At 38.8% G+C, this 15,060-nt stretch overlaps 1 protein-coding gene and 1 long non-coding RNA gene across 2 annotated transcripts in view; one reads left to right on the forward strand and one right to left on the reverse strand.

Annotated features, from left to right (window-relative positions):
- The window catches only part of LOC123930478, a 33,584-nt gene extending 30,201 nt beyond the window's left edge, over window positions 1-3,383 (reverse strand). The window contains exon 1 of the long non-coding RNA XR_006816115.1: window positions 1,779-3,383. This is a non-coding gene — a long non-coding RNA (uncharacterized LOC123930478). The remainder of the gene's footprint in view (window positions 1-1,778) is intronic.
- On the forward strand, window positions 1,430-13,812 carry GCSH (glycine cleavage system protein H). Its single transcript, XM_045986711.1, has 5 exons — window positions 1,430-1,695; window positions 5,593-5,672; window positions 6,820-6,883; window positions 11,884-12,015; window positions 13,676-13,812. Exons 1-5 carry the CDS (start codon window positions 1,548-1,550, stop codon window positions 13,771-13,773), a joined length of 522 nt encoding a protein of 173 aa, XP_045842667.1. The 5' UTR covers window positions 1,430-1,547; the 3' UTR covers window positions 13,774-13,812.
- The last annotated feature ends 1,248 nt before the right edge of the window (window positions 13,813-15,060 follow it).

Consider the following 15,060-nt stretch of genomic DNA (forward strand, 5'->3'; position numbering starts at 1 on the left):
AATAAATATTTTAGGGCCTGGTTTGCAGTATGCTATGATGGCTTATAAGAAAACAACAATAAAAACAGAATATTGACATTATAGAAGCTAGCCAAGATCTGGACTTTAGAGAAGATCACTGTGAGCCAGTCAGCTTCCCAAAGGGAGGCACATCGTAACAAAATTTAAGAGCAATTGACCTTGAATCCAACTAGAGGTCAAGTTCTGCTACTGCCATCTAATAGCAGCTTGAGCTATAAATGCTTTCCCTATTCCACTCTTGGGCAAGTCATTTAACCTTTCTGAGCCTCCAGTTCCTCACCTGTGACATAAAAGCAATACCTATCAGAAAGGGGTTTGGGGAGGATTAAAAAGGTAATGTTTGCACAGTCCCTGGCACATAGCAGGAAAAGGAAGATGGAGCATGACTGATGCGCTGACTGCCTATTTTAGGAGTGGGGTAGAAGCTCAGTGCAACAGCATGGGTCTTCTAAACAACCCCCCTCCCCCACCAGACACACACATCACTTTAAGGTGCCCACCCTGTAATAATGAAGATGTGCAGCTTGAGGTGTTTTTCACCCTGGTGTTCCTTTGCTGATTCCTACCCACTCCATAAAATTTGTGTTGAAGGTAAGGTCTCTCCCAGAACTTAATTATTTCCCCCAGAACTTGATTATTTTGTCTCTTGAATGGGAACATGTCTTCTGCTTTTCTGGAAAGGCCTTGGTCATGGGGCTGGCTACTTAAGCAAGGAACTGACCATGGTGGATTTCAAATTTTGATTGCTCCTGCATTAGCTGACTGGCTTCCACGCATCCACCAATGAGACATTTCCGACCCTTAGACAAGTCCTTGCACCTCTATGAGCTTCATGATTTTGTCCATCTCATTTGGGGTACCTAGACCTCTTGGGATCTGTAAAGTAATAAAGTTGGGTTCCTGGATTGTTTCCAGTATTTTTAAGTGTCAAAAAGACACTATGTGTCAGAGCTCCTTTGGCCAATGCCCAAGGGTTGGTTTCTTTTGGAATGAGTCAGTTTAGACCTGGCCACCTGCTCTGGGTGATATTGATTCTATGTAGAAGGAAGGGAGGGTATCCTTTAACAGGACTGGGGACACTCTACCTTCCCAGAGACCTCAGGGATGCGATGGCACAGGAATGCGTGCCCCGAGAAGCCATCTCTATTGGGAACCCTTCTCAATGCACCGTAATGTCTCTCACTCAGGCAAAGCTGGAACTGCTGACCTTGCACTTTCACTTGGCAGAAAGCGACTCCAGGGACGAGGTCCAGCCCCGCCCCACCCCGCCCCCTCCAACCAGCTACTGCGCTTAGGCCCCGCCCCTTCCGGGCCGCAATTCTTCCGCATATCCCCGCCCCTCTCGTGCTCGTTGCCCTATCCAGGGCCGTGCCTGGCCTGGAATCCCCACCCCTGCCCCTACCAAGCACCACTCCCCTACCAGCCAGCTCGCTCCGGCTCGCTCCGGTCCGGGGCCGCCCCCGCCCCGCCCCTGCCGGCCGGGGTTCCCGCACGGCTTGCACTACGACCCCCGCACGTCTGTGAACATGGCGCTGCGAGCCGTGCGGAGTGTGCTGGCTACGGCCTGCAGCTTGCGCATCACATCCGCGCCCAAGGCACCCTGCCTGCTGCGGCCCTGGGGACTGAGGGCGGGTACCGTCCGGACACTGCGCACAGGCTCGGCTCTGCTCTCCGGTAAGCGCAGGCGGGCACGTGGGGAGAGCCGGGCTGCTTGGGGCAACAGAGCTGGGCGCCTCCCTCTCCCGGTGGCTGCTTACCTCGATTCCCCGGTGCTGACCAGCGGGGTCAAGCGAGGTGTCCCCTGGTCTCGCTCGACGCTGCAGCCTTTGTCCTGCGGATTGGAGAGCCAGGAGGAGGAAGCCTGGAGCACACGCGCGGCCGCCAAGTGCGGGCTTGTTCCAGCGGGAGCTCCGGCCCGCTGCTGGAGAACCGTGCAAGCATCGCTAAGCTCCTTCGCAACCTTAGGTTGTTATCTCACGCGCGTGTGTGTGTATCGTGGGCCCTAAAATTAGAGACATGGTAGGCTTTAGTTTGCTACAGGGACTGTCACTGAGAACTCTGTGATATAAAACAAAAGCAAGAGCACTTAATAAAATTAAAGCACTGGAGCTAGATTTTTCCGAGCAAAAGTGAGCATAACTGAATACTCGGCTGTTTCCTAAAAACAGTGAGATAAAGTCTTTTGGACCCTCACGTTATGCTAAAGTCTAATGAGTTATGGATGTGTTGGGACAGAAATGAGGCCTCACATAGACATGCAGTTGAAGTAACTGGGGGCCCTGCCCACAAATGTCTTGGTCATCTGTGCTACTTTATACTTTAGCACAATTATCACAGCAGGAAAAGTTTTCTTACTGCGGGCACAAATGCTTGAGATGCTAACTGCACCTCCAAGAACTCGAGCTTCTTTCTTAGCGGTTGCACAGGCCTGTGATGGCTGTTGTCTCATTAAGTTCAGTTTTTAGAAACCTGTTTGGAAATGGAAGACTTGATAACATTGATTCGTTACAGCCTGAAACATAAAGATGCTTTTCTCCTGTTGCTAATGTATTCCTTTAGTTCTGCTGGTGACACGTATCAGTAATTACCTATTTGAATACAAAGGGGAAAGCATGTCTCAGAGAAGAAATGAATTTCAAGTCTTCTTTTTTTGTTATTCAGTGTGACGCTACTGCTGGCATTTTGCAGTTTCCAGTTAGCTAGTTAAATATTGTCCAAAACATCAATACCCATCATCTGGTTGAACACCAAGGTTTTTAAGAAGAGAGAGACCCAAGTTCCCATTTTGATCCTACCCCTAATAAGCTATGTGATCTTGGGCAGAGTCACTTAACTTCTGAGTCTGTTTCCCTCATCAGAAAAATGGAAATGATAATAACCTCTACCACAAAGAGTTGTTGGGAGGATGAAATGAAATAATGTAACCGCTGTACATATAGCCTGACACATAGTAAGTACTTGGTAAATGTTACTCGTTATTAAATATTATAGAATCGAGTAGGTGAAAATGGGCCAATATTTGTTATCTGAGTAGTGACTTTGGAATAGTTGTGGTTTTGGGGGGGGGGGGGTTGTTTGTTTGTTTTTGTTGTTGTTGTTTTTTAAGTAAGCTCCATGCTTGCTTACCACATTCGAGTGCGGCTTGAACTCACGACCTTGAGATCAAGAGTCACATGCTCCATCTACTGAGCCAGCCAGGTGCCCCTTGACTAATGACTCTGAAAGGAGGAAAATGTATACTTTTCATAAATTACTGAAAACGCTTCATTTTGAAGCCAAAAATGATGTTTTTTTAAATATTTTATTTATTTGACAGAGAAATCACAACTAGGCAGAGAGGCAGGCAGAGAGAGAGGAGGAGGCAGGCTCCCTGCGGAGCAGAGAGCCCGATGTGGGGCTCGATCCCAGGACTCTAGGATCATGACCTGAGCCGAAGGCAGAGGCTTTAACCCACTGAGCCACCCAGGCGCCCCCAAAAATGATGTTCTTAAAGAATCAGTAAGAAAGTAATTACTTACCTAATCTGTCCACTTTTTTCCTATTGGGCTTGAAGGATAAAGGAGAATTAAACTAATCATTGTCTTCAGCCTAAACAGCTTGACCTTGTAAATAGACTTCCGGACTTTGAAATTAATTGGACCTAACATGGATTTACCTTATAATGTTGCTCTCTTTCCTCTTAATTTGTGGTTGCTGAATCGTTAAACTGAGTGTGTGTGAGCAGCTTTATTCCTAGGATTATCTTTACAATTAGGCAAGATGCCAAGGCCAAAATTGAGACAGTAGTCTCAGAGAAGTCATATTTATTGTTGTCTGCCCTTTACTAAAAAAAGTTTTTTAAAACTTTATTTAAAGTTTTCATAATTTGTATTGTAATCAGCCAGCTCTAGAGTTGTAACAGAGTGGTAGGGAGAACTAACTGTAGCCAAGTACCTATACAGAGATTTTGCTCAGAATCTACTTAATTAAAACTAAAGAATTACTTCACTCCTTAAACTTCTGAGTGCTTACTGTTTGGTAAGCACTGTGTTCGAACTGGGAATACAAATGAAAATGAGATAAGCCATGCTTTTGCTTGCCTTGTACTTCATCTCCTTGCTGGGGAGAATGGACAAAAGGGCTATATGAGTAGCTCCTTAAGTGCTGGGTGTTGTAGGGTCAGGATCTGGGGAGAGTGGTACAGAGTGCTGTGGGAGCCAGCTGGATGGCCTGGGAATCTTGGAGGGCTCCAGAAGGCTTCTGGCAAGAAAGAGCTTCTAAACTTGAAGTAGTCAAGAAAAGGCAGTGTGGGGAGAGAGTTGTAGTTAGAACGCAAAGTTAAACTTTATGGAAAGATCAGATTGACCTGAAGCATTTAGCTATTTGAAGTGGAATGAAGCAAAGCAAGTTCCCTTTGTGAGAGATTTTACAACTTCTTCCAGTGAATAATATGAAATTAAAATTTTTTAATGATTAGGGGAAAAAGAAAGCAGTAAGTTACATTCTGCTGTGGATCAGAGCTGTGTAATCAAACCATTTTAATGCTGTTTTAAGTACAGCTATCTTTTGGGTAAGGTGTATGAGTGAACCAGAAAGGCTTATTCTAAAACAGCATTTGAATTGATGAACCATTGTCCTATTAACTTCTGAGGCACTGTTTTTGGAAAAATATTTGGCCTCAGAAAGTAATACATATGTTTAAGAAGGTAGTATATGCTTTTAAAAAAATTATTCTTTAAAGCAGGTACTACTAACATTAAATTCTAAATAGCTTTTTTCACATGTCTTGAACTTTGGTCAGTTTTTTTTCCAGGAATCCTTGAATAGTTCGGCCATGTCTTTGAAGAGAAGATGCTCATAAAGCCAAGGGCTAACCTGTCCATTGAATGTTGAGCAGAGCTTGACTTTCCAGCAGTTAATGCCTTAGCTCTGAGGTGACTGTTGAGTTCTGATCTTATAGTTTGCTTCTTTAAATAAATGATAGTAGCCACTTTCTTCAAGGGCAGGCTTAAATTAGATGAAAATGGAAATTTTTTAACTTAATCAAATTACAGTTGTTGGTCAGTTTCATTCATGTAAGATTCCATTTTATAACCAAGTTGCAGTGAAACCCTCTTAGGTTAACTCTACCTAAAAAGGCACATTTTTTTTTCTTCAGGTTAAGTAATTTATGCTCATTTATGAACACTTACAAGCATTATGAGCATTTATGCTCCTCACCCCAAGTCTACAGAGGGATAAACTACCTTCCGTAAGACATACCAGTAATAGATGAGTATACATTTGAAGTACGCTCCAAAATAGTTTCTATGAGTGATTTAGACTAATGTTGAAATAACCAAATCTCCAAAAGATACACAAGGTGTTCATTCGCCTCAAGCCATCTTCGCCTAAATGATGGTACTCGTATAAGAAGATGTTCCGTCTTTTCATGTGATCTGGTTTTTCCTGGGCAGTGTGTTACTGAAAGGCAGTGTCAGTAAATCAAACACAAATACTGGGAAGGTCTTGCCTTTTGACAGTATCGATATGAAAAGTGCTTTTGAAGAAGTGATACCGCTGCTTTTCTGAAATATTGGTCTTCTGTTTTAGTGCGTAAATTCACAGACAAGCATGAATGGATAACAACAGAAAATGGTATTGGAACTGTGGGAATCAGCAATTTTGCACAGGTATTAGATTGTCTTAAAATACTTAAAACAGTCTCCTCTTGCCTAAATTGGATTGCTCTACCTTTTAAAAAAAATTGTTTATTCTGCCCCTTATTATTTTGGGCCCTGTAAAGAACATCAATAAAGTAAACAAGTAAAAGACAAATTACGAGAGTATACAGTGTTTTAAGAGATTATTAAAAGGTTACTACTTAGAAGTAAATATACCTTATTGGGGAAAGAAATGTATTTCATGTTGGGGCAGTTAAGGAAAAAAGAGCAGGCAGAAGGCGTGGGAGTAGTGTTGATGGCGTTTGTGGACACTGTGATATATGCACGACCCTAGGGGATGAAGAGGGAAAACCTAGACTGGCACAGATTAGACAAAGGCAAACCTTTTTTGTAGCCAATATTTTTCTTTTAATTTCGCTATTCCCACTGATCCCATATGGAGAAATGATACAGAAGGAAATGAGAGGCCAGATAGCAAGTATGAGTCTGTGATTTTCCACCGGGGCAGGAAGGGAAAACTGTAACTGAAAGGAGTATATCGTATTCCTCAGAAGTGTTGGAATCTCAGGTATTGAGCATCATTGACAATTGTATCTTCACTGACCTGTCTGTGTGCCTACTGAGGCCCAGTACACGGTACGGTGTACAATGCTGTACAAGTGTTGTCTTCCCCTCCTGGAGTTTGTCTATGAGGGGAATCACCTATGTGGAAAATGACACACAAAACATTACATGATGGATGACCTGAGTAGTACAAGGGTTGTAACTCACCTGATGGAGCGCTTTACCTCTTAACTTTGAGTCAGAGTCTTCAGGGAGTGCAAGGACTATGATTTACAGATCAGTGGGAAGGATTTCAGCAAACACTGCAGGCGGAATGGCCTAAGCAAAACTGGAGGTGGAAAAGCACAAGGTGTGTTTGTTTTCAGAGGAGCTAGTATATGGGGTGAGGGGAATATGGTTTGTGACGCTGCTGCTTGTGGGCCAGGCTAGCCGTTCTGCATTTTTTGAAGGGTTGTAAGAAAAACTAAAGACTGTGTCTCCTGGAGTGTAAAGTACGCACTGTCTGAATTATAGAAGGTCAGTGTTTGACTTGTTTCTATTCACTGGAAGGTGTAATTTGATTTCTTAAAGGTTTGTGTTTTGTTTGTTTTAGGAAGCTTTGGGAGATGTTGTTTACTGTAGTCTGCCTGAGGTCGGGACAAAACTGAACAAACAAGGTGAGTATTTTTCTCATCTTGGTATATTATTCATGCCATATGTTTCCTTTACCTTGAATAATAACTTGTTTGCACCTAGGACCAGTTAGAGTGCTTTTTATCTAAGTAACAGAAAACTCACCTAAAAGATTAAACAGTTGGGGTTTATCTCCTTCAAGAAGTCTGGAGATAGGTGGAAACAGGGGATTAGCTCAGTGGCACAGTGAAGGGTCATCAAGGACAGGACCTCTTTTCATGCTTTCTGTGTCATTGTGTCAGAGGTCACAAAATGGCAGCAAAATCCTCAAGTATGACTTTGTCATATGGTCGTATTCAAAAGTAGGATGAGAAAGTAAAATCTGTTTTTCTTTGGAGCCAGTAAAGAATCTTTTTCTAAATATCTTGGACAATATTGGCCGTGTTTTTTCTGCTTAAACTTTCCCAGTCCTTTATCTTGTTTGAACTTTTTCTGCTTTCTGGTTCTCCATATAATATTAGGTCATATCTTCCTTTTTGAAGGTCTTCTTAGGAATCTTTTCCAGTGTCATAATAAGACCCTTCTTGTGATTATAATCTCTGCCTGTTCATTTTTCTATGTTTTGGGCATCAGAGAACAGTTGTTCCTTTCTCATTATGTTTTGTACCCACTCTGCTGCTCTCAAGCAAGAGATCCTGTTTTGAACATCTCTTTACAGCAAGTGAGCAGCATGAACCTGCTTTCTGTGGTGAAAAAACTTACGTTAACGTAAATATCCCTAAGTACTTTAGACTTTTCTGACAAAGGCTTTTATAAAATTGATGTAAAGTTTACATACAATGAATGCTTGAATGTATAATCCAGTGCGATTAGACAAACACTGTAAACCTCGTCAATTAAAACCCTTCTTGAGACAACCTATTCTCTGATTTCTGTCACCATAGGTTAGTTTTGTGTATTATTTTTCTTCATTAAGGGCACCACACGGTTTTTATATTATGTCTGGCTTTTTTGGTCCAATATTATGACATTGAGGTTTATGTTGAGTGATCAGTAGTTTATTTTTTTATTACTGAATATTGTACCATTATGTAACCTTTTAATCTTTTCTCCTGTTGATAGATTTGTGTTATTTTTAGTTTTTAGCTGTTAGAAATAAAGCTGCTATAAACTTTTTTGTAGAAGTGTTTTCTGTAGATGTCTTCATTTCTCTTGGGTGGGTGTTTCTGTATATGTGTATGTGTGTGGAATTTCTGGCTTGTAGTGTATTAGTGTTATGTTTAACTTCATAAGAAACTGCCAAACAGTTTCCCAAAGTGGCTGTACTATTTTACGTTCTCACCAGCAATATGAGAGTTCTAGGCACTGCATATCCCACTGTGAAATGACCAGTTATTCTTGAGCACCCATCACGTGCTTTGCTATTTATCCTTTTTTGTTTGTTTATAATCTCTAGTCAAGCCTTTACCAAATTTATTTGGGTTGTCTTTTTACCATTGATTTTTAAGCATTCTGTATATTTTTTCATAGTTTTTGATTTTGCCTTATCATTTTCGTAACTTTTTTTTGATAAGTTTTAATTTTTAACAAGTCCAAGTTATTAGTGTTTTTATTTATGTATATAACATTGCATCTTTTCTAAGAAATCTTTGTCTCCATGGTTCCCATTCTATATACCCTAGAACTATGGGATGTTTAAAATTTTCAACCTCTTTTGGACACCACACACTGATAGCTCAGTAGAATTAGTCCCAATATTAGATCTATGTTATCTTGGGTAATGTGTCTTTGAAGCAAATACTGCATGAAAGTAAACAAGGATCATAAGACAGTGGTTGGTGTTCAGTCTGGTTCCCTGATGGAGAACTTGTATAGTATGCAGCAGACACACATTATCAGTAAATAGGTGTAGTTTAAAATGAAAAATATGTTACTAAGATACTTAGGGCAGTATGAACTGAGGAAGTTTGACCAGTGGTGGCATATACCAAGTTTGTAAAGGTACTCTCCGTGTTTTCTTCTTGAAACTTGTCATAGTTTTTGCTTTCATTTTGGGCCTTATTAAATTCAATGATTCTTAACATTTTGTAGATTCCTTTGGCTCTTCTGTGTCAGCAATATTGTAATCCGTAAATAAAGAGCTTTAGGGGCCCCTGGGTGGCTCACTGGGTTAAAGCCTCTGCCTTCGGCTCAGGTCATGATTCCAGGGTCCTGGGATCAAGCCCCGCATCAGGCTCTCTGCTCAGCAGGGAGCCTGCTTCCTCCTATCTGCTTGCCTCTCTGCCTACTTGTGATCTCTGTCAAATAAATAAATAAAATCTTTTAAAAAATAAGTAAATAAATAAATAAATAAATAAAGAGCTTTATTTCTTTACAATCTTTATGCATTTTCTTTTTCTAGCCTTATTACACAGCCCTGAGCTCAGTATGATGTTGTATAGAAGCAGTGAGGTAGACATTGCCTTGGCCTTATTCCTGATCTTGAGGATTCATTAAGATTTCCTCATTTAGGCATGATAATTTAACTGGGTGCTCATTATCAGAGGAGGAGGTTCATTTCCATCTAGTTTGCTGACTGTTTAATCATTTATGGATGATAAATTGTTGAATTTTGTCACATTTGTTTTATCCATCTTATTGATATGCTCATAAGGGTTTTCTCCTTTATTCTGTTATTGTGATGAATAAGGTTATTTTAAAATGTTTAATCAGACTTGCCTTCCTGGTAGTTGTGATGCAAAAATTATCTTTAAAAATATACTGCAGGATTTGATTTGCTAATTAATCATTTTTATATTAATATTCATAAGAGATACTGGTCTTTTAGGGCTTTGCAAATTTTGGAATTAGTTATATTGACTTGCTTTTTTTAAAAGATTTTTATTTATTTGTTAGCGTGAGAAAGAGAGAGAGAGCGCATGCTTGCGTAAGCAGGGGGGAGCATCAGGCTTTCTGAGAGAATGTGCAAGATTGGTATTATTTCTTCTTTAAATGTTTCATAGAATTAACAGTTAAATCTTGAGTCATGATTTCTTTCTGGGAACGTTTTTGATAGAAATAAGGCTATTCATATTTTTTCTTTTCTTTTAGGCTATTCATATTTTCTATACTATCTTTGGTTTTGTTACATTTTGGGGGGAATTTTTCCATGGTATATTGTCAGATTCGGTAGTAAAGATGTGGTAATTTGTGTGTTTTCTCTCTTTTTTTAAAATATCAGTCTTGTTAGCTATTTATAAATCATACTAATCTTAAAGAAGCAAATTTTTACTGGTAATTTTTTTTTATAGTCCATTTATTTTGTGCTCATATCTTTGTTTTCTTCCTTCAACTTAGATTGAAGGTGCTCTAATTTTTCTTTAGGTAGAAAATTTAGTAAGTACTTTTTACCCATACTGTAAAATGCTGTCTCCCTTGTGGTAGGTAGCAACTAAAATCTAAGTTTAATTCTTTTAGCCTTAGGTGGGACACCAAGTGTGCATGCATGGCTCAGGCATCATTCAGAGAGACCTTGATAGAGTTTATGCACAGGATTTGTGGCTCTCCCTTAGTTAGTCTCTCTCCTTGGAATTTCCCACCTCACTTTCCAGTAGTTACTGTGGCCTCAGCTTGTCTTCTGGTTCCTTAGGCCAACTAAGACTGAGATTTTCTCTCAGAATTTTTGCCAGACTGGTGCCTGTTTTCAGGCCAAAGGCCATTTTTTTTTTTTTTTACAAAAGTCACTATTGTCCCTTTCAAGTGTTACCTCCTTCCCGTGAACTGACTGCTTTTGTTCATTTTCGAGTGTCTTTAGAACCCAGGTCACTGGTTTTTAAGATGTTCTTTGTAAATGAGGCCTAAAGATAATTTCCTTCCAAGCACTATTTTAGTTATATCCCACAAATTTAGGTATATTGTATTCTCAGTATCATTCAGATCAGATCACTCAGTGTTGTCCCACAGGTGACTAAGTCTCTTAATTTTTCATTCTTTCATTTCAATCAAAAGACTGAAATATGGTTGATTTCAGGTGTTCTTTGTTGACATTCACTGACCCTTCTGTTGTTACTGCCTTCCAGTGAATCAATTTCATTTTAGATACTACACTTTCCAGTTCTAGGATGTCCATTTTTAAAATTTCCATTTCTTTGCAGGTATTTCCCCATGTGTTCACATGTGATAATCTTTATAAAGTTATTTTAGGTTCTCTGTTTATTCCATTATGTGGGTCTGTGGTCATTTTGGGATCTGTTGACTACTTTTTCTCAACCATGGCTCCCTTCTTTATAGGATTTCAGCCCTCAATTTCCAGCTACCTTGGCAGGGTCATGTTCCATCCTCTAACCTCCCAAGCAAATGAGACTGGTTTTCTCTGTGTTCTGGTTACACTGTGTGCTTTGAATGGGGCAGTGTTGTCAGTACAAATTATAAAATGAAGATGGCACCCATTTGGGGCTCCTTTTAAGGACTGACTCCTCCTTTGGTCACTCTTCAGAGCCTTCATACTTGTTTTTTGTTTTATTCAGTTTATAATTATTATCTGCAAGAAGGGTGTTCTGATGAGGTACTTCACCAGTACTAGAATCTCCTAAAATTTTCATTTACTTTTTCAGAGCCATAGTAAATTGAAAGAAAATTGAGTTTTACTGGGTTTCAGTACATCTGGTATTCAGATACATCACCATTTGTTGTTGACTCTGTCTAAAACAGGTCTACTTCATTGAGGATATTTATACTCTAATCACAGGTGATATAAGCATGACGAAGCCTTTGATTTTTTTTTTTAAATACTTGGAATGTTTTGGGGCACTTGGGTGGCTCAGGTCATGATCCCAGGGTCCTGGGATCAAGCCCTGTGTTAGGCTCCCTGCTCAGCAGGGATTCTGCTTCTTTTGCAGCCTGCTCGTGCTCTCTCTTGCTATCCCTCTCTCTCTCAAATAAATAAGTAAAATCTTTAAAGATATTCAGAATGTTCTATCATGCCTATATTAAGGGTGACCACTTCTCCGTATTTTATATTTTCAGGTCATTGACTTTTGATATTTTTTTAATTTTCTCAATTTAGATGAGTTTGGTGCTTTGGAAAGTGTGAAAGCTGCTAGTGAACTCTATTCTCCTCTGTCAGGGGAAGTAACTGAAATTAATGAAGCTCTTGCAGAAAATCCAGGACTTGTCAACAAATCTTGTTATGAAGATGGTAAGTTGTTGCTAGAAGTTTTTTCATAAGATTATTGCTGCAGTTAACATTTAGAGTTTAAAGCGAGCTTTAGCAGATAGTAACTTCATCTTTTTCACTTTTTAATACTAAATAGGGTTGTTTTGCTTTAAAAAAGGGACACAGAAGCTGAATATGTAAGGTTAGGTTTAAGATCTCTGTCAAAGAAAGCATTGCCTTATTTTATAGAGTTCTTAGTGTTTCAGGTATAGACTTTTTATGAGCACTTGCAAAGTATTTACCTCTTCACACATAAAGGTGTCCAATCATATTGTGTGGTGTAGGTGGTAATTGAATAAAACTTGGCCATTTTGTACACGAATTGCAAAATTTAAGATTAGCTTGTATTTTCTATTGCCTGTCACCTACCCTTGTAACTCTAGTAGTGCTTTCTGCTGCCTGCTCCCCTTTACCTCAGTAGTTACAGTGTCGGTGTTCCTTCTGTTAAAAAAAGATATCCCTGGTCTTGTGTATTTGGATCCCTCAGTGTTGCTGATAGTTATGCAATTTGAGGTTTTGGGGTTTTTTTGTTTGTTTGTTTGTTTTAATTTTTAAAAAGTTAATTCTAGTATTGTTAACATATAGTGTTTATATTCGTTTCAGGTATACAATACAGTGATTCAGCAATTCTACACTCTACTCATAGCTTATCATGATAAATATACTCTTTAATCCCGATGCCACATTTCACCCTTCCCTCCACCCACCTTGCCCTGATAATCATCAGTTTGTTCTCTAAACCGAAGAGTCTCTTATTTTTTTCGTTTGTTTTGTTTCATAAATTCCACATACCATGGGTGCCTGGGTGGCTCAGTCAGTTAAGTATCCAACTCTTGACCTCACCTCAGGTCTTGATCGGGGTCGTGAGTTCAATCCCCATGTTGGACTCCATGCTGGTTGTGGAGCTTACTTAAAAAATTCCACATATGATTAGAATCCTATGGTATTTGTCTTTCTCTGCCTTATTTTGCTTAACATTATACTCTCTAGCTCCATCCTTGTTGTTGAAAATGGCAAGATTTCATATTTTTCTTTATGGCCGAGTAATAATCCATTCTGTACACATTGACACACAGACATAAACCACATCTTCATCCATTCATCTGTCGATGGACACTTGGGCTACTTCTATAATGTGGCTGTTGTAAATAATGCTGCAGTAAACATAAGGGTCCATATAGCCTTTTGAATTAGCTTTTGTATTCTTTGGAAAAATACTCAATACTGGATCATAGGGTAGCTCTACTTTTAACTTTTTGAGGCCCCTCCATACTGTCTTCCAGTGGCTGCTTTAGTTTGCACTCCCACCAGCAATGCACAAGGGTTCCTTTTTCTCTACATTCTAGTCAACACTTGTTTTTTTTGTTTTATTTTAGCCATTCTGGCAGGTGTGAGGTTAAGAGTTCTTAATCTATTAGAGTAGAATCTATTCTGTACTTTCATTCTCTTCAATTGTGATATGCAAGGATATTAACTGAATTCTTAAGGCTAAAATGTGAAGCTCTTTGAACAGGTAATGAGTGATTTACATAAAGAATACTAGTTCAATTATGAGGCACTCAAAAATTTCACATTTTGAATGAACTTGACTTTTACTCTTTAAAAAGGTAATTTGGAATATGATACTTTTTTTCGGTTGCAGGTTGGCTGATCAAGATAGCACTCAGTAATCCTTCAGAACTGGATGAATTAATGAGTGAAGAAGCATATGAGAAATACATAAAATCTATTGAGGAGTGAAAATGGAACCCCTAAATAAACTAGTATGAAACAACTTAATCTAGCATAGTTGTCTTAAATTAGTGGTACACAGAGGATTTTAAAATAGCAACTATTAGCAATAACAGTAGAAAAAGAAACTACTTGCAGCAATGCTAATGGAAGAAAATACCCCTTAACTTACAATGACTGCAGAAAAACAAAGTATGCCTGTTTTGCAACACCGTATGATTTTTATGCTCCAGTTATGATGTTCAGAATCCTGAAATTATCTGTGGTTAAAAACTAGTTACAAAAATCATGTAGTTGAAGGATGACATTGTTACCTTAAGCCTTAGGGAATATTGTTTAACTTCCTTACAACTATCTTTAGATTGGGGTCAAAATACTTAAATAATCTTTCCATTGGAAATAACTGGCAGTAGAGAAGGGTTTGTTAGTTGTTTAGTGTCAGATAAAAACAATACTACCTTAATTTTGCAATATACTGCACTTGCTGGTGCTATTTTTATACAGTGAAGCAACAGCTTTGCAGAAAGATAAATTATTTAATAATAAAACATTCAACTTCTTCGTTAATCATGTTTTTTTGTTTTGCTCTTAATGTTTCATTTAGTGACTCTGCTAGTATTTGTGAAAATGCTCATTTTAACAAATGCTGATTTTAACTTATGGAAAATTATTTTTTTAAAGGAAATTTAAGCCATAACAATGAAAGTTTCCAAGAAAATGTTTCCTTTTAGTCACAAATCTGGTTTTTCTTAAAAACCTAATTGCCTGATAGCATTAAGTACCATTTCCTTTTAGTCACAAATCTGGTTTTTCTTAAAAACCTAATTGCCTGATAGCATAAGTACCATTATGAAAAAAATCATAAAAGGCACCGACTTTGGTGGTTTTTGTTTTGTTTTGTATTTTTTTTTTAATACTGCTAAGTTAGAAGAGAGAAGAGGAAAACAAGGAAAGGTAAAAGTTTGCTAAGCACAACACATGGCATCCTTAAGAAAATAAACCACATTTAGGTTTCCAATTTAAGTAATGGGAACAGAAATGGACATAGTGAAACTTAATGAGCTCATACATGGACTTAGTGAATATTCTTCACAGCTTAAGCAAATTTACAGTGCCTAGTGGTGTTTTTAAGTAGCTAAATAGCATATTTTCTAAGCCAAGTATACTCCACTGATATTTTGAAGGGGATATTTTATATACACACGTAACTATAAATATATATAAATACACACATACATATAGTAAGAGCAGACATACCTCTATCGTTTTTCCCACTTAATGCAGGAGGAGGGATGT

The sequence above is a fragment of the Meles meles genome, chromosome 19 (genome assembly GCF_922984935.1).
Source record: "Meles meles chromosome 19, mMelMel3.1 paternal haplotype, whole genome shotgun sequence".
Taxonomy (NCBI): Eukaryota; Metazoa; Chordata; class Mammalia; order Carnivora; family Mustelidae; genus Meles; species Meles meles.